General features: G+C 44.5%; 1 protein-coding gene across 4 annotated transcripts in view; it reads left to right on the top strand.

Annotated features, from left to right (window-relative positions):
• MAP3K12 (mitogen-activated protein kinase kinase kinase 12) overlaps nt 1–20,230 on the top strand; it is a 304,527-nt gene that overhangs the window by 229,273 nt on the left and 55,024 nt on the right. For all 4 annotated transcript variants that reach the window (XM_033938532.1, XM_033938529.1, XM_033938531.1 and 1 more), the window contains 2 exons: nt 6,196–6,354; nt 9,268–9,376. In XM_033938532.1, the coding sequence (XP_033794423.1) occupies nt 6,196–6,354; nt 9,268–9,376 (268 nt within the window). The remainder of the gene's footprint in view (nt 1–6,195; nt 6,355–9,267; nt 9,377–20,230) is intronic.

Raw genomic sequence — 20,230 nt, 5'->3', positions numbered from 1 at the left:
TATAACTCTCAGAATTTTGGAGGAATTTTCTATCTTTAGTTTCTCACCTGTGGACAGTTCCAGCTTTGTGCTCGTCTTTGATTTGTTCAATTAAAGAAAGTTCTTCATCGTCCTTCAAGAAGGACATAGCGGTACTTGAGAGAGTCCAAAGGAGAGCAACGAAACTGGTAAAAGGGCTGGAACACTGCCCATACGCCGAGAGGTTGGATAGGCTGGGGCTCTTCTCTCTGGAAAAAAGGAGGCTCAGGGGAAATATGATAGAGACCTTCAAGATCATGAGGGGCATAGAGAGGGTGGATAGGGACAGATTCTTCAGGCTGAAGGGGACAACAGGTATGAGGGGGCATTCGGAGAAACTGAAGGGAGATAGGTTCAAAACAAATGCAAGGAAGTTTTTTTTCACCCAAAGGGTCGTGGACACTTGGAATGCGCTACCGGAGGAAGTGATCAGGCAGAGTACGGTACAGGGATTCAAACAGGGATTGGACGGATTTCTGAGGGATAAAGGGATCGTGGGATACTGAGGGAGGAGCTGGGATGTAACACAAGTATAGAAAGCCAACCAGGTCGTGCATGTGCAAGACCGGAGGGTTAGGACTTCGATGGGAAGATAGGACTTTAATGAGAAACCAAGGTGGCAAGGTGGCCCCTTCTGGTGATTCAGACAGGTCGTGACCTGTTTGGGCCGCCGCGGGAGCGGACTGCTGGGCAGGATGGACCTATGGTCTGACCCGGCGGAGGCACTGCTTATGTTCTTATGTCCAGTCACTTTGATTCTCAAACATGTTGTTCAGATAATGTGTGGTATTATCAAAGGAGTCTTTGGCTGTACAAAGAACAAAGATCTCATCTGCATAGGAGGGGATTTGATCTTGGGTCGATGACAGATTGTTTCCCAGAGCTCTCAGATGCTGAACAGCGCAGGTGATAGTGGAGAACCTTGTGGAATACCACAGTTGGCTTTCCATTGTTGGGATTTCTTGTTGTCTTTCCAAACTTCATATGTTCTTATTTTTTAGGAACTGTGAGAGCCATTGTAGTACTCCAAGTTCATTTAATTTGAAAAGTAAGAGCGAGTAGTCCACTGCGTCAAAAGCTGCTGAGATTTCAAATTATAGTATAGGTTGTTTGCCTTTACTGAGTTGATATCTTACTTTTGAAGTTAGTTCAAATAATAGGGATTCGGGGCTGCGCCTTGGTCTGAAGCCATGTTGTGATTTGTGGAATCCATCCATTTAGTCTATGAATTTAGCTAGTTGCGTACTAACGCAGAATTCTAGTAGTTTGGCAGGCCACGGAATCCCCGCTTCAGGCCTGAAATTTTCTGCTTTAGTCAGGTTGAGATTTGCAGCTTTGGGTGTCAACACTATAGCTGATATTGTTTGGGGGTAGTTTCTGTTTTCAAAACACTCATTTACTAAGTTTGTCAACCATAGCGAAATGTTAGTAGGGGGCATGGGTTAATAGGCTGGTTGGACATATGTCTAGGGAGCAGGGTTTTTTAAAATAATCCTCTTCAGCCTGTTTGTGCCAGTTTTCTGTGGTCCTGTTCCAGCTCTTTCTTATTCAGCATTGAACAGAAACATCTGTAAAGCAAGTCAGCGTTTTCCTTGTCAGTCTCTGATATTCCTTCCCTTCACCTCTGAGGAATAGAGCAGAAAGGGGAACGTTTCAGAGATAGGGTTGTTGACAGTCTAAATAACTGCTCTCCTCAGCTCCTAATTGTGGTTGTGACAGATGAATGGAAGCAGTACCAAAGTGTCCCTGGACCTCCTTGGCATCCCAATGAGTAAACCCTCCCAGCAAATGTGGCAGATTGTTCATGAACACCCCAACCTGGGCTGTTTAGAGAGAAACGAGAGGCGTGAGAGAGAAAAAGAAGTGACATCTTACCATTATTTCTTTATTAAATTTCAAGTTTTCATGATCATAACAAATCATAATATAATATCTGTACAATGGAAACAGTAATACCAGAGCAGAATTAAATAATAAGAAAATAACATTATCTTGTACAGTTAGTTTGTCCTCAATAATAAAGTGGGGCGGTAATAACAACGGAATTTACATATTTAAATTTCTAAGGAAAAGATAAAGATAAGTACCTTACCCTGGGTTAACATTTCATTCTTACGAAGTTTATGCCTGAAGATCTAATGGGATACTAGTAGGAACAACCAATTTGCCAGCTATAAATTTAGTTAATTGTGATGCTTTAAAAAATAAATATTTAACACCCTGGCGATTAATCAGCCATTTACAGGGATATCTAAGGGTAAAAGTCGCCCCCAACTTTATGACCTGAGGTTGTAGGAGCAAAAATTGCTTCCTCTTTTTTTGGGTAGACCTCGATACATCGGGAAACATTCAGAAGAAGTGACATTTTAAAGCTCACCCCCCCCCAGCCAGTTATCATTCACCACAGTTTGCAGCCTTCACCCCCAGCCCTCCTACACCAGTCCCCATAAGTCCCTACCAATACGCCTACATCAGTGTCTAACCTCCCTCAAACAATGGTCTTTTACTATACCCTTCAGCTGTCTCAGACACTGCTGCTAAACCATTCCCTAAAGCCCTTGCCACAACCTGCACGCTTACACCATTCCCTAAAACTCCTACTTCATATGTTCCTACCCCATTCCCTACAGCCCCTGCCACAGGCTACACCCCTGAACCATTTTCTAAAACTCCTACCCCACCCCATGTTCCTACACCATTCTCTACAAACCCCCATCAGGCTGCCTTCCTTCATCATATCCACCTTAGAGAATGACAGTGACAGAATTTGTCATCGTCCCCATGGATAACCACAGGAAACCATCCCATGTCATTCTTTGGTGTCTATCTCAACCTCAGTCCTTCTACACCAGTATTCTTCAATGCAAGGCTTGAGGGTCAGTGATTGTGCCCAGTCTGATTCTTCCCTCTCTCCCTAAAAAATGACATGGGGATGGTTTCCAGTGGTTATCCACTGGGACAGTGACTGGGTCATTCTGTTTCCTCAAAGCTAGAATTCTTAGACTACGCTACAGCACCTCCTGCTGGTAGAGGCTGGGCATGGAGTAGTGCCCTTGAGTTGCTGCACTGTCTCCGTAGTTTTTTATGCTTATTTTTGTGGCTTTAGTCGTTGCTTCCGTTTGTGCTTTGTTTTGCTTGTAAATGAATTGGTTTAAGCACAGGCAGTAATTAGTGTTGGGTCTCTGGGAGCTCTGTGTAATTAATGGGAAAGGCAAGGGTGGCTCAGCTGCTGTCTCGCAGAAGCAGATAAAGTATGGGTGGAGAAGCGACCCCCATTATTAATGGGCTCTCAGCCCTGCCAGCACACACAGGTCTCTGCTGGTTGTCGTGGAAATGCTTTTAGCAGATGGTGGTGGCTCGGGGCTTGGAGATGCCTCTGGTCCCTGAGGAGCTGCTGCTGGCATTTCACAAGCAGTGCTCTGGCTGCAACTGTAGCTGGACCTGGGTGCACAGAGCAGCTGCCATTCCTGAAATGCTGGGACTGCCATTCCAGACCTGTTTCTCTGCAACTCAGCAGCCGTCAGGTCCCCACATAGCCAAATCCTCTCAGCATACCTGCTGCAACAGTGCCATCACAACATGAGGCTGGGGGTGGGGGTCCTGTCTGGGTGCACCTCAAAGATAGAAATCTTTGGTGCTTTATCACATGCCTGTCGATATCTGCCCTACAGTTCCCCTCTCTGTCTTTCACTTCTTCAGTCTCTTCTCTTCCTCCCATCTCTCCTTTCCTTATCCCTCTTCCTGGTTACATTTACTCTTTAAATGTCCCTTCTTTCCTCCTTCCTTTTCTCTACTTCACTCGTGTTTCATGTTCTTTTCCTCTCTTGGATCTGTTTATTTTCTATGGAAACTTTTCCCCTAATCTCTTTTCTCCTGCTTAAAATTCCTTTCTTCTCTCCAGTTCATTTCTCTTTCTCTCTCTCCTTTGATTCTCTTTCTAACAATGATCTCTTCTCGCTGCCTTTCTATTCCTTTTTCCTCTCTTTAATTCTTTCTTGCTTTCTCCCTGTCTCTGTCTCTCCTTTCATGTGCCCTCATAATCTTGAGCTGCCCAGAAGAGCATATTGTGCATGTGTTGTGAGTGCTGGATGGGGGAGGGAGAGAGGAATGAAGGGAGATTGCCAGTGAGCCCCATGGGAAACTCAGCTTCCTGCTGGAAGCCCCCATAAACTCATTCATGTGCTGGTGTCCTTCTGCCTGGAGTTCTGGAAGTCTGGCTGTGATCCCTGGGGACCAGGCAGGGACAAGCAGCAGTGACACAGACACACTCATCATAGGGGAAGAATTGAAAGTGTTTAACCCTTGCAGTGCTGAATGACAGTGAGCACTTGGATGATGAGAAGAAACATAGCAACATGATGGCAGATAAAGGCCAAATGGCCCATCTAGTCTGCCCATCCACAGTAACCATTATCTCTTTCTCTCTCTCTTTCTCCCACGTACCTATCCCAGGCCCTCTTGAATTCAGACACAGTCTCTGTTTCCACCACCTCTTCTGGGAGACTTCCACGCATCTACCACCCTTTCCGTAAAAAAGTATTTCCTCAGATTACTCCAGAGCCTATAACTTCTTAACTCAGGGGTGTCCAATGTTGGTCCTCGAGGGCCGCAGTCCAGTCGGATTTTCAGGATTTCCCCAATGAATATACATGAGGTCTATTTGCATGCACTGCTTTCATTGTATGCTAATAGATCTCATGCATATTCATTGGGGAAATCCTGAAAACCCGACTGGATTGCGGCCCTCGAGGACTGACATTGGACACCCCTGTCTTAACTTCATCCTATGCCCTTTCATTGCAGAGTTTCCTTTCAAATGAAAGAGACTCGACTCATGCACATTTATATTACATAGATATTTAAACGTCTCTATCATATCACCCCTCTCCCGCCTTTCCTCTAAAGCAGTGGTTCCCAAACCTGTCCTGGAGGACCCCCAGGCCAGTCGGGTTTTCAAGATAGCCCTAATGAATATGCATGAAGCAGATCTGCATTCCTGGCATCTCCATTATATGCAAATCTCTGTCATGCATATTCATTAGGGCTATCTTGAAAACCCGACTGGCCTGGGGGGGTGGTTTGGGAACCACTGCTCTAAAGCATGGGTAGGGAACTCCGGTCCTTGAGAGCTGTATTCCAGTCGGGTTTTCAGGATTTCCCCAATGAATATGCATGAGATCTATTTGCATGCACTGCTTTCAATACATATTCATTGGGGGAATCCTGAAAACCCGACTGGAATACAATATATGCCTTCCTGTAGAAAGCTCTCAGCGAAAAGGGGCCGTTCCCTTCCAATTTTTTGCCCCACATAGCAGAAGCAACCAGTAATAAGGGGCAGGAAGAGAGTTTGGTTTTTTTAGCCTTCCCAAGCTAAAAGATGTTCCACTGCCTGAGGCCACCAGGTCTCACTAAAAGGTAAAAAAAAAAAACAACATAACAGGAAGTGATGGGGAAATGATACTGAACATAGGAGCTGTTAAATTGTCCATGCAGTTAAAAGTTCTCTCCAGGCAGTTCTGCCTTTATGCAGTACTTCTGGGAGAGTCTAGCTCTCCTCAGGCTTATAGAGCAAAAGCTTGTTGTAGTGTTTTAGTGATCACCAGGCTGCAGAGCCCATGGCAAGAAGCTAATGCTTTTACAACATAATTTTAGTTTCTGTATCATGTTTTCCTATATGATACCTGTGTTAACTATTTCCCTTTGTATTTTCCCTCAATGTTTCTTCTTTACTTTATGAATTGTAGTTCATCCCTCCTTTCCCATGTTTATCAATGTTAAAACAAGAGTTCTTACCCATTTCTTAAGCAATTGTATGTACTGTATTGTTTTGTTTTATTTTTTTTTTTATATATTTAATAATTGTAAATTTTAAAGTGTACATCGCTTAGAATATTTGATTAAGCGATTGATCAAGTCTCCTAATAAACTTGAAAACTTGAAAAACTTGAGATGAAGCCACTCACCCGGGGTCACACAAGGATTTCAGTCTCCAGCCTGAGAACTCTTTTGCTTGGGTCAGCCCATACTGTCTAGCATGCCCTCTATGTCATTTGGTCCATGTTCTGGGGAGTAGTGCTGGGGGAGTGTGGAATTGAGTGCTGCACAGCGCGTTTCACCTTCAGGTTATTCCTGTCTGGCGTTCATATTATTGTTGCTTCTTTTTTCTTTCTCTAGGTCCTTTGGGGTAGTGCTGTGGGAGCTGCTGACCGGGGAAATACCCTATAAGGATGTAGATTCTTCTGCAATTATTTGGGGTGTGGGTAGCAACAGCCTGCACCTGCCTGTCCCTTCCAGCTGCCCCGATGGCTTCAAGATTCTTCTCCGCCAGTGCTGGTCAGTTTTTTCCCACAATAACAGCCAGCTTCAGTCTCAAAGCAGTAGCATTACATCTACAGTCACAGCCCTACACAGCGGGTGCAGTGAATAATTCACCTCCCTGCTTCTCCCTACATCAGTGTCTTGCAAACTTTGTTGAGGCGCAAATGCAGTGGCCGCAGCTAAATGTAGTGGCTAGAGCACAGGTGTCAAAGTCGGTCCTCGAGGGCCGCAATCCAGTCGGGTTTTCAGGATTTCCCCAATGAATATGCATGAGATCTATTTGCATACAATGAAAGCAGTGCATGCAAATAGATCTCATGTATATTCATTGGGGAAATCCTGAAAACCCGACTGGATTGCGGCCCTCGAGGAGGGACTTTGACACCCCTGGGCTAGAGAATGGCACGGGAATGAATTTGCCCCTGTCCCCGCAGGAACTCAATTTCCCCGTCCCTACGAGTTTTGTCGCTGTCCCTGTCCTTGCCCCATTCCTGTAAGCTCTGCCTTAACCATACAAGCCTTGAACACTTATGATCTTAAAGTGTTTGAGGCTTGTGCAGATGAGGACAGAGCTTAGGCATTGGTGGAATGAGGCACTATGACATCACAATCTGAGCTCTAGAATGTTGCTACTTATGATATTAAAGTGTTTGAGGCTTGTGCAGATGAGGACAAAGCTTGCAGAAATGGGGAAGGGACAGGAAAAGAACTCATGGGGATGGGAAAATGAGTCCCCGCGGGGATGGGGAAAAATTTGTCCCTGTGTCATTCTCTAGTAGTGGCCGCGGCTCGAGGCATCCCAGAAGTGCGCAAAGTTGATGCGTTGATGTCACGCGCATGCGTGATGTCATCACATCGACGTCCGCGCATGTGCAAAGGCCCTACGGACAGGCCCTGAGCCGCTGTTGGGGGAAGCTAGCCGGGAAGACTAGCAAAGAGAAGGAGAGGCACTGGTGCCAGCTGATTGCCTACAGCACAGGTGTCAAAGTCGGTCCTCGAGGGCCACAATCCAGCTGGGTTTTCAGGATTTCCCTAATGAATATGCATGAGATCTATTAGCACCACAATGAAAACAGTGCATGCAAATAGAACTCATACATATTCATTGAGGGAATCCTGAAAACCCAAATGGATTGTGGCCCTCGAGGACCGACTTTGACACCCCTGGCCTACAGGATGTGTCTCTCGCCACGAGAGGCACATCCTGTAGGCAGTCAGCTGGCGCCGGCACCTCTCCTTCTCCCCAGCGTCTCGCAGAACACCTGAAATTTCAGGAGGAACACGAGCATGCCATAGCACACAGTTTGCGATACACTGCCCTACATATATAAAATCACTGAGCTTTCCCCAACACCCCCTGCTGTTCTTATACCATCCTAGAAAGTATCACAATGGAAACAAGTCAAATTGGTCACACGATCAACTAGAATTAATTTTGTAGCAATGCCATAAACCCCTGATGAAGCCTTAATAAGGTGAAACGGGGCTCCCGTTGGGCTACGGGCTACTATTGGTGTCAGCATCAAGTGACCGGCGCGTGAACAGCTTTAAGATAAGTGCTGGTTTTTGCTGTCACTATATTGATTTATTTTCTTTTGTTTGGTTTTGTACCACATACCACACGAATAGAAAAGTAACTAGCATCATATTTATTAAAATAAGCAGTGCTCAATGAAAGATACAATTTCCTGCAAAAAAAACGGATAGAATTCATTGATGATTCACCGGTGCAGGCATCTGAGAGCACAGCTTACAAAACAAAGATAATCATTACCACAAGTCCTTTGTTCTAGTTGATCTTATACCATCCTACACACACAGCTCTGTCAGTGAACATCATTCCAGGGAAGGGGTGGCCTAGTGGTTAGAGCGGCTACATCAGCACCTTGAAGTTCTGAGTTCAATTCCCACCGTAGCTCCTTGTGACTCTGGGCAGGTCACTTAACACTTCGTTGCCCCCAATGAAACTGCTCTGACTGTGTAAACCACACAGAAAAAGCAGTATATCAACTCCCATCGTCTTTACCCCTCTATTCCAGTATCGAGATCCAGTGTGATTTTTCTGCCAGACCCTCCAGTTACCAACCTGGAACCTTTTTGAACTTGCTGCCATTGCAGCTGAAGTGAAGGGGGGGAACCCTTTATATTTATATTACCACTACTGAGACCCCACCCCTCCTCCAGCTTTCCCAGTGCACCTCAGGCCTGCCTTACATAGAATTATCCTCTTCCTGATTGCCACTGGTTGAATATTGGGCCCTCAGCCTATATTCAGTGCCAGTATACAAATAATGGCACTGAATAATTTTAGTCTTTGTCGGCACTATTCCAGATAGTGCTGGAACACTCCATGAGCAGTGTCAGTTCAGTCACTGGAGTTATCCGTTCCGATTAGCGGTAATATTTGGTCTTCTAACTAGGTAATTATCTGGATAAACTTGGGGACGGCCAACGAAAGCTATCCTAATGTTATCTGGTTGGCTATTTGGATAGTGGGGATGAATATTGCTGCTATCCAGATAGTGCCAGCACTGACCACCCGTCTGAATATTCAGCACTGGCTGATATCCAAACACCAACACTGAATATATAGATTTGGTTTATCCAGATTGGCCACCATTAAAAAAAACCCAAAACAGATCACAACAGCTCAGTATGACCTGACTCTATTGTACTTCTACAATGTTGCACCCAAATATACTCATTTCTACCAAAGCACCTCAATCATACCTTGCAGCACCCCCTAGAATTTTTTTACGGAAGCTCACATATACTCAGCTCTGCTAACGTACCTCTCCTCCGCTGCAGCATTCCTTGCTATTCCGCTACTGAGACTCACAACTTTCTCAGTGCTCTTCAGACCTGCCCATAGGCCCCTCCTTCCATTGTATGTTAAAGATGAATCCTGAACTGCTTTTCTGCCTTCAGGAACAGCAAACCCCGGAACCGACCATCCTTCCGTCAGATTCTGCTGCATTTAGATATCGCCTCTGCAGATGTGCTCTCTACACCGCAGGAAACATACTTCAAGTCCCAGGTACTGTGAATCTTATCAGGCAATAATGTGCCTTTGCAAGAATTTTCCCCACTACCATTCCACTGCACCAGAACATACATTTTTACATCAGTGCTCTGAAATGGCAGTTCTATAAAGTGCAAGGAGAGGGCATGAGATGAAGTTAAGAAAGGATAGGCTCAGAAGTAATGTAAGAAAATATTTCTTTCCAAAAAAGGTGATAGATGTGTGGAATAGTCTCCCGATGGATGTGGTGGAAATGAAGATTGTATCTAAATTCAAGATAGCATGGGACCTCTTAGGGAAAGGAGGAGATAGTGGATGTTGTGGATGGGCAGACTGGTTGGGCCATTTGAATTTTATCTGCCATCATGTTTCTATCTAAACCTCCCCCCTTTTTTACAAAACTGCAAAAACAATTTTTAGGGCCAGCTGGTGTGCTGAATGTTCTGCGTTGCTCCCGATGTTCATAGAGTTCTATGAGCATTGGGAGCAGTGCAGAGCATTCAGTGTGCCAGCCTGCACTAAAAAATGCTTTTGCAGTTTTGTAAGGGGAGGGTAAGCCACTATGCACCAAAACATTATTCTGTAAACATGTGACCTAGGTTAACCTACAGCTTTACTCTGTCCCACCCCTCAATTAACCTTCAGGACCCTAATTTGCCCCTCCCCCCGATACATCATACTTTAAATGTTAAACTTTGTTCTATGTGTGTATATATGGACTATTTTTAAATTGCTTCTCTTCCTACAGGTAAAAGTACATATGTAATGATGGTTCTTTAAGTTTGGATGGCTGTCAGATCCATTGCTTTGCAGCTGCTCTTTTCTGTTGTCCAACCGTCCACCCACCCCCAACAGCTGCTGCACTAGGCAACTGCCTAATTATGTCTAATGGTTGGGCCAGTCAAGTATGACTATCTTGCACACTGCATATTTGCAATGGGGGTATATGCATAGACAAGACACAGGCAGGGCTTCCACTTTGCTTATAACATAATAGAATAGAGTAAAACCTTGGTTTGCGAGCATAATTCATTCCAGAAGCATGCTTGTAATCCAAAGCACTCGTATATCAAAGTGAATTTCCCCAAAGGAAATAATGGAAACTCGGACAATTCGTTTCACAACCCAAAAACTTCAATTCAAAATACTATATGTACTTGTATTGTAAGACATTGCTTGTATATCAAGTTAAAATTTTATAAAATGTTTTTGCAAAACACTTGCAAACCGAGTTACTTGCAATCCAAGGTTTTACTGTACTGTAAATTATGAGCCCGCCGGGACAGACAGGGAAAAATGCTTGAGTACCTGAATAAATTCCTGTAAACTGTTCTGAGCTCCTTTGGGAGAACGGTACAGAAAGCTGAATAAATAAGTTACACACATCCTTGTTATATCTTTGGCTGGTGTAAGGGTGAGTGTTTAAATGTTAGGAATGCTGATGCCAAGTTAGGCTAGTATTTTATAACAAAGGGAGAGAGAAATAGAAACATAGAAGATGACGGCAGAAAAGGGCTACAGCCCATCAAGTCTGCCCACTCTGCTTGCCCACCCCCTGTCTATGCCCTAATGACCCAATTTCCTTATCTTGACCCTCGTAGGGATCCCACATGGGTATCCCATTTATTCTTAAAGTCTGGCACGCTGTCTGCCTCGATCACCTGCACTGGAAGCTTGTTCCAATGATCAACCACTCTCTCTGTGAAGAAATACTTTCTGGTGTCTGCAGCAGCCACTCTCTCCTCCTCTCCCTATTGGCTAAGGCTCTTAACATTTGCATCTCCTCTTCCTATAGGCTAAGGCTCTTTACACCTGCATTGTGATGTCATAGAACTTTCTGATTATAGAAACATAGAAACATGATGGCAGATAAAGGCCAAATGACCCATCATAGAAACATAGAAACATAGAAGATGACGGCAGAAAAGGGCTACAGCCCATCAAGTCTGCCCACTCTGCTTACCCACCCCTGTCTATGCCCTAATGACCCAATTTCCTTATCTTGACCCTCGTAGGGATCCCACATGGGTATCCCATTTATTCTTAAAGTCTGGCACGCTGTCTGCCTCGATCACCTGCGCTGGAAGCTTGTTCCAATGATCAACCACTCTCTCTGTGAAGAAATACTTTCTGGTGTCTGCAGCAGCCACTCTCTCCTCCTCTCCCTATTGGCTAAGGCTCTTAACATTTGCATCTCCTCTTCCTATAGGCTAAGGCTCTTTACACCTGCATTGTGATGTCATAGAACTTTCTGATTATAGAAACATGATGGCAGAAAAGGGCTACAGCCCATCAAGTCTGCCCACTCTGCTTACCCACCCCCTGTCTATGCCCTAATGACCCAATTTCCTTATCTTGACCCTCGTAGGGATCCCACATGGGTATCCCATTTATTCTTAAAGTCTGGCACGCTGTCTGCCTCGATCACCTGCGCTGGAAGCTTGTTCCAATGATCAACCACTCTCTCTGTGAAGAAATACTTTCTGGTGTCTGCAGCAGCCACTCTCTCCTCCTCTCCCTATTGGCTAAGGCTCTTAACATTTGCATCTCCTCTTCCTATAGGCTAAGGCTCTTTACACCTGCATTGTGATGTCATAGAACTTTCTGATTATAGAAACATGATGGCAGAAAAGGGCTACAGCCCATCAAGTCTGCCCACTCTGCTTACCCACCCCCTGTCTATGCCCTAATGACCCAATTTCCTTATCTTGACCCTCGTAGGGATCCCACATGGGTATCCCATTTATTCTTAAAGTCTGGCACGCTGTCTGCCTCGATCACCTGCACTGGAAGCTTGTTCCAATGATCAACCACTCTCTCTGTGAAGAAATACTTTCTGGTGTCGCCATGAAATTTTCCGCCCCTGAGTTTGAGCGGGTGCCCTCTTGTGGCCGAGGGTCCCTTGAGAAAGAAAATATCATCTTCCACTTCGACACGTCCCGTGAGGTACTTAAATGTTTCGATCATGTCTCCCATAGAAACATAGAAGAATACAGCTGGAGAAAGGGAAATGGGGAGGCTAGAACCAGAGGAGGAAAAAGGTAGCAGTGGATTTCAGGCCTTACAACGTGGGAGTTCAGCACAAAAACACTGCAAATAAAGTTTTTGCATAGAATTCCCTCTGGAGTAAGTGATATCACTCCAGATATCAGCTCAAATCTGATCGTTATGATCACTGTTTCCCAGTGGACCCAACACAGTTACCTCTTGTACTATGCCCTGCATTCCACTAAAGACTAAATTTAAAATAGCTAGAAACATAGAAACATGATGACAGATAAAGGCCAAATGGCTCATCTAGTTTGCCCATCCAGAGTAACCATTATCTGTTCCTCTCTCGAAGAGATCCCACATGCCTATCCCATACTTTCTTGAATTCGGACACAGTCTCTGTCTCCACCTCTTCTTCCGGGAGACTGTTTCATGCATCTACTACCCTTTCTGTAAAAAAAGTATTTCCTTAGATGACTCCTGAGCTTATCACCTCTTAACTTCATCCTATGCCCTCTCATTCTAGAGCTTCCTTTCAAATGAAAGAGACTCAACTCATGCACATTTACATCACATAGGTATTGAAATGTCGCTATCATATCTCTTCTCTCCCACCTTTCCTCTAAAGTAAAGCTCTCCCACTTGACGGTTTCTGGACCAGTTGCTCTTAGAAGCAGTCATTTATTATGTCTACAAATTTTACTTCTCTAGCACTTCCTGATATAACATTTATCCCATCAATATTGGACTAATTGAAATTACCATAATGTCATTGTATTTTTTTGTAAACAGTTCTATTTTTGGCACTTCTTCATATACCTTTTATAATCGCTGCAATTACTGGAATGTCCATGTAGACATGTGTTTTTAGCAGCACTTATGCTATGTATAGAACCACTGAATATATGAATAATTTGAAAAATTAGACATTTTAAATTATTTAGCAGATATTCTGCCGAAAATTGACCCCACTGTATGGAGGCTGTATGTGAGTAAGTTTAATGTGTTTATAATCCAAGCAGTTTTATAAAAGGCTATTGTCATGCATAAAACATTGTGTTAGGGTGGAACTGCTTTTTCAAATGACTCCCAAAGTGTGCTTAAAGTGCTGGCAGGAGAATAGCAAAATAGCACTTGTATATTTGGAAAAGTGACTGCATGCGCCTCGCAGGCATAAGGGCTAGATCTAAATGTGCTTCTGGGAATATCTCTTTTTAGCATGGCAAACCCACTGTAGAAACTCACACTTATTCTTAGCCTATCTGATGAGGGCGGTTTTTAAGCCAGACCATTACCTATACCTAGGTAGATAGCTTTGCAACTTGTTCCTCACCCCGCCACTTGATAGGATGCTATCACCACTGTGTAATCTGAATGATTGAAGTGTGAGGAGTACTCCACTAAATTATTTTTGTTTTTATGGCAGTTTCTTTTTAATCTGTCAGACCCCCCCAGTATTGGGATCTAGTGCTCTGAGCTTTTCCCTTGTAACTCCCCAGGGATTCCCCTTCTCCGTCTGTTTTAGTTCCCATCCCCCCCCCCTTTCATTTAGCTCTACAGAAATAATTAATAGTAGTAGCTCATCGTTGTTACGACAGTTCTGGACTGGGTGCTATGCATCAGGGATCTTTCTAGACCCCTTCAATCATAAGCCCTAAATCTGGCCACAAGACATTATCCTTAAGCAACAGCCATGATTTTTCCCTCCTCCACCCCTTGGAAGAGAAATGTCTGTGAACACTGCATTTACAGCATCCCCAGTCCCAGTCAATCTGGGGAGTGTCAGACCCGATTTGGATTGGATTGATTGCATTTGATGTACTGCTTGAACATAGGTATTAAGTGGTTTACAATACTAAATATAGGCACTGAGCTACTCTCTCTGTCCTGAACGGGCTCACAATCTAATTAAGCATACAAGAGAAGACATCACTAACATTACGGAGATATATAATAAGAGGGAGGAAAAGAAAGTAAAGAACATTGAAGGCAAAATAAATAAATAAAACCCCCTAACGATCCAAGAAAATGAGTATTATTACAGTTACATTATAAAGAAAGATAGAATAGTTAAACTAATAATCTAAATTTATAAATATCAACAACAGAAAAACGAGAAAGATTAAAAATTAAACGACAGTAAACGCTTGGGAAATAAACCAAAGACCCTCTGCAGGATGATGCATATAGCTAGCTTACCATCTGAACCAGTAGGCTAGAACAGTATTAATTTTCTAAATTTCACTCCTTTTTCTCTCAGATGTGCCCCGAAGGTTTCACATTCTTATGCAGTAAAATGTGTGCTCTTTGGCAGATTAGGATGTGTTAGCACGGAGTGGAGATGGAGAGAGTATTAGAGAGAATGCAAGAGTTGGTGAGAGATGCTGTTAGCTCATTATGGACAGAGAGAGCGGACATGGGAAAGATCTATCCCCTTCTTACCAATCATACAAAACCCCATATGGAAAACAGAACACCCTCTGCAACACTAGAAGGCCTTTCACATACACTCAATCAGCATAACATAGAAACATAGAAACATAGAAATAGACGGCAGATAAGGGCCACGGCCCATCCAGTCTGCCCACCGCAATGACCCTTCCCCACCTAACTCAGTGAATAGATCCCACGTATCTATCCCATTTGGCCTTAAAATCAGGCACGCTGCTGGCCTCAGTGACCTGAAGTGGAAGATTATTCCAGCGATCAACCACTCTCTCAGTGAAAAAGAATTTCCTGGTGTCACTGTGCAGTTTCCCTCCCCTGATTTTCCACGGGTGCCCCCTGGTTGCCGTGGGACCCATGAGAAGGAAGATATCTTCTTCCACTTCGATGCGACCCGTGAGATACTTGAACGTCTCGATCATGTCTCCCCTCTCTCTGCGTTCCTCGAGTGAGTAGAGCTGTAACTTATCCAGCCTTTCCTCGTAAGTGGGCAGGAGTAACACAAACTCACATATGAAAAAGAAAAAAGAAGTGGAGAAAAAGCCTCAGTTCTGCTTCATATGGCAAAAAACTCCGCTTCTACATACACTCCTATGTACACAAAAAAAAAACTTGTAAGACGAAAAAGCAAAAGCACTGTACTAGCCTGCAAAGTGAATGTCCAACAGCACCCGGGGTACACAACCCCAAACGTGAAAATGTGGATAAAGGGCACACAAACACTGCAGTCCAAAGTCATGCAAAGAGGTCAATGAAAAAAAACTTAGCTGCTGCCGTTCTCCAGGCACTTCTCAGCCGCAATCCAGGGCAAAGCCGCTAATGAGCCCAACGGGGAATCTCCCGTTTCGCGTTGTCTTGCTGCGTCAGGGGTATCCAATTTCATAACTTCCTCTGCATATAATCGAACATATCAGTGCTTCCTCTGCATATAATCGAACATATCGGTGCTTCCTCTGCATATAATCGAACATATCGGTGCATATAATTGAACATATCCCCCCAGTTGTAGTCAGATAATGAGGCAGAGGCAGAGCCAGCATTAGGGGGTGGGGTGGGGGTGCAAACATGGCATTTGTCTGGGCCCCCACATCAGAAGGCAGCAGGATAGATGGGCAACAGGGACCATGGCCATACCAATATTTTGTCCTAAAGAGAGCATCGGCAACCAGGGTGATGGGAGTATGACGAGAGTTTCTTGTTTTTGGCCTCTCCAAGCAAAAAAGATGTTCCAATGCCCAAAATTGAGGGCAGCACAGCCTGTTGGCACTATGGAGTTCCCTTGCAAATTTATGCCCTGAGCTCCAGCATGTCTAACACTGGCCCTGGGCAGAGAAAAGGGAATGAGGAGGGAGAATGTAGATCAAAGAGATGTCATAGGAGGAAGTGCAGAGGGCTGGTTTTTGACATGCTGGGGCCCAGGGCAGAAATTAAGGAAGGGGCCTTTCTCCCAGTTTCTCCACCTACCATTACTACCATATATAAAACAACTTTAAATGACTTCTTCTCAAACAAAACACACACAGACCTTCACCAAATACAGAACAGTGGATCACAAATTAGAAATCTGAATACCAAAACTGAAGTGAAAACAGCAAAAAAACTTGGCGATTACTTCATTTTGTACTGAGCACAATCAGTGGCATAACCATGAGAGAACAACTCTGGGCAACGTCTGAAATCATTGTGGACTTGTCCCGCACGTTACAAACCTCATAATAGCCACAGACACCTTCAGAATTTTCAGAACTCAAAGCCACTGACCTGCTTTTCAGACATGGTGAGAAAACCCAACAAGACAAGATCAGGCAAAGAAATTTTCCTCTAAAAAGGAAAGGCACTGTCTGAAAATCTGTAGTTGACTGGCTCACTAGGACACTGATTAAGAATCATAAGTCAGCTCAAAGGGAACCATGAAAAAAAAGACAATTTTAGAAATGCCCTGGCACTTATCTAGTTAGGTGTGACAGGTGACTAGGAAGGTCCCACTTAAGTATATTTCCTCACAGGGCCATATTAAAAGGTCTATGACAAGAAAAATAAAAGCTCAGGGCTGAGAAAAGAAAAAGAGGCCCAGAGCAGGAAGAAGCAGACCTCCAGAACACTCCTATAAAACTTTGTTTGAAGGAATAGGTAGCCTGTGGGATAGAAAAAGCTTTTATCTTGAAAAATCTATGTACATTGTGATTCTTCTGTACGGGTATCTGGAAATGGGAACAATTAGTGAGGTGATTAACTTTGCAGGTGACACAAAACTATTTAAAGTTGTAAAAGATTAAGTGGTTCATATAGAGCAGGGGTGTCAAACTCAATCACATAAGGGGCCGAAATCTAAAACATAGGTTAAGTTGCGGGCCAAATTTTTTATTAAAATACTTAGGGGTCCTTTTATTAGCACATGCTAAATTCGCACCTTAATAAAAGGACCGCTTAGTCTTAGTAGAAGTATTGGGTTGCAACCTCTCCAACCCCACGCCAGCTCTGTGATGTAAACAAAATAAATAAAAATGACTTTTTCTCTCTTTTAGGTCCTAGTTCATGCCTGCTGTATAACACCAGCTCTGGCAGGATACACATTTCAAATCGGACAAATTTTCTGCCTGTTGTTGTCTGGTCATTATTCAAATCATGCTGTGGTCCCAGGCTCTGATAACTCGCTTGCCAGGATCTCCTGCCTATTTGTTGTTTTCTTCTTTCTTCATGTTAACCATCCATCTTCCATCTCTGTCCTCCCCTTCCCTTTGCCTTCCCTCCCCCAGAGGTCTGGCATCTTTCCTTTTTTTCATCTCCATCCCCGCAGCTGCAGTGATGGACCCCAGCATTCCCAGATCCACCATATCTCCTTTTCTCAACTACCCTTTCATCCCGCATCTCTCCCTCCTTCCTCACCACCGCAGGGTCCACCATCTCTCCCTTTCTCTTCCCAACTACCCTCCTATCCAGTATTTCTATCCCACCCATCCCCACACCATTCCTTATGTCTAACTTCTCTCCCTTTCTGTTCCTTCCCTCCCTAAATCCCATTGTCCACCATCTCTCTTCCTCTCTGTTTTTAGATCCATTATTTCTTTCCCCCACCCCCTCTAGTCTGGCATATGCACGCCTTTTTAGACCCCCTTCCCTCCCTTCATGTACTTCTGCACCAGGGCCTCCCCCCCCAAAGACCTGCATGTTCCCCCCTTATTTGCACCCCTGGTCTCCTGGTCTTAGTTTCAGCTAATTACGGCAGCCTTCAGAGAAGATCCCCGGTGCTGTAGCAATCCTAGCAGGCTGCCATCGGCCTCTGCAGAACGTTCCCTCTGCTGCGGTCCCACCTCTCCTCTGATGTCAGGGGCAGGATCGCGGCAGAGGGAACGTGCTGCGGAGGATGACGGCAGCCTGCAAGGATCACTACAGCATAGAGATCCTCCCTGCAGGTTGCCAAAATGAGCTGAAGGTAAGAGTGGGAGGCCAGGGGGGAAGCCAGACGACGCTACAAAGAGCGCTTAAGCACTGCAGCACTTCCTGAATCGCACTCTGTCTGCCGGCGGGCAAGCTTAAGTGAATTTTTTTTGTTAGGCAGGCCAAATTTTATCTGGCCTGTGGGCCATAATTTGACATGTCTGATATAGAGGAAACTTTTTTTCTATTAAGCACCCACAGGATTTGCCTTTCTTTCTTGTACAAAGTTCTTTGTGCATATCAACCTTTATTAGATTTCCAGAAATGTGTGGATATTTTACAGAAATTATTGTCGCCTCCCCCTGCCCTGTGAGATTTACTAATGCAAATTTGCAAGAGCAAATCTATTAAAATGGCTTTTAGGGCCCATATTTCTTCTCTGCAGGAGTTCCATATAGGCATTGCTATTTGTCATATTTTGTTTAAAATATGAGGAGGATATGGCCACATTGAGTTATCATTTTTGGTTCTATGCCATAATTCATCAATGTTGAAATGGGGTACTGACCTATGTTACAAGATCCTTAGAGGTTTATTGAACATGTGAAGGGGCATAATCAAAAGGAACGTCTAAGTCTGTTTTTGTCTAAGTTGCAAGTCGTCCAAAGTAAAAAACAGCATAGGATACATTTTCGAAAAATACGTCCCAAAAATATTTGTTTTCGAAAATCGTCTATCTATACGTCCAGCCGCCTGATCATCCAGATTGCTAAATCATCCATCTTTATACCACATGTTGGTCCAACTTTTCATCCAAGTCCAAAACGCCTAGAAACAGACCTTTTGGACGTGGGAGGGGTCTTAAGTGATGGACAGGACACCCACACAGGGCACCTAAACAGTGGGCTACCTTATAGGGCATTGCTGTGAACTTCATAAAAAGGGTGCCACGTAATCATCTCACTACAGCTCCCTTAAAGGTAATAGTGAGCCCCCTAAACCACCTCCAGAATCTCCTAGACCCACCTATCTACCACCCCAATAGCCCTTATGGCTGCAGGAGCCACTTATAGGGCAGTACAAAAGGGTTTGGTGTTTTTTTTAGGGAAGTGCACATGTTTCACCATCAATGCAGTCATTACAGTGGCTTATGGGCATGGGTCCTCCTCTCCATGGGTCCCTAACCCACCCCCAAGACCAATTAAGACACTTCTGTGTAGTGCAACTAGGCTTTCCTATGCCAGGCTGCCAGGTGCTGATGTTCTGGAGGCAGAATTAAAAATTGTGATTATGATTTTTAGGGGGGGGGGGTCGGTGATCACTGTGGTAGTGTGTGGGGCTCTGTACTATGTGTTTGCAGTGCTTATCTGGTCACTTTAGGCTAGTTTTTGTAACTTAGACCATGTTTTAAATGGTCTAAGTCACAACGTCCAAGTTTCGTCTATGCTTTGTTGTAAAACGTTCGGTTATACATACAGTACGACTAAGTCTAAGCCAACCCACGTCCCGCCCAATTCCCACCCTCGACACTCCTCCTGAAATGCCCCGCCACCAGTCCCGCCGCTTTAAACCCGTTAAATTGGCACAGTGAGGGGGGATGTGGGGGAACCCCCTACTACATGTACAAGTCCTCGCGCTCCCGTTGGGGGGGAATCCCCCCACTACACTGAAAAATTCCCAAACTCCAAAAACTTATCGGACATTTTAAGTGTGCTTGGGGTGGTTCACCCCTCCAAACCACCCCCCCCAATGGAAGCGCAAGGACTTCTACATGTATTGGGGGGCTTCCCCCCCATACCCCTCTCACACCTGTAACATTACCAGTTTAAAGTGGCAGGCCCATCGGTTCGCATACACCCTGCGTGCAATTGTCGGCGCGTCTTTGTCTGTACGCCAGTGTCTGGCGTGCTTTAGTTACAGAACCGGCTAAGTAGCTTGTTTGATCTTCAGTGGCCACATTGTTCCCTGATGTCATGTCCTTTGAACATGTGTGTGGCCTAGCACCAGCGCTAGTCCGGTGCTAATTGCCTCTTGCTCCAGCATTAGGTTCTGAAC

Source organism: Geotrypetes seraphini, chromosome 3 (assembly GCF_902459505.1).
Source record: "Geotrypetes seraphini chromosome 3, aGeoSer1.1, whole genome shotgun sequence".
Classification (NCBI taxonomy): domain Eukaryota; kingdom Metazoa; phylum Chordata; class Amphibia; order Gymnophiona; family Dermophiidae; genus Geotrypetes; species Geotrypetes seraphini.
Note: the sequence above shows the minus strand (reverse complement) of the source record. Positions and strands in the feature narration are given on the sequence as shown.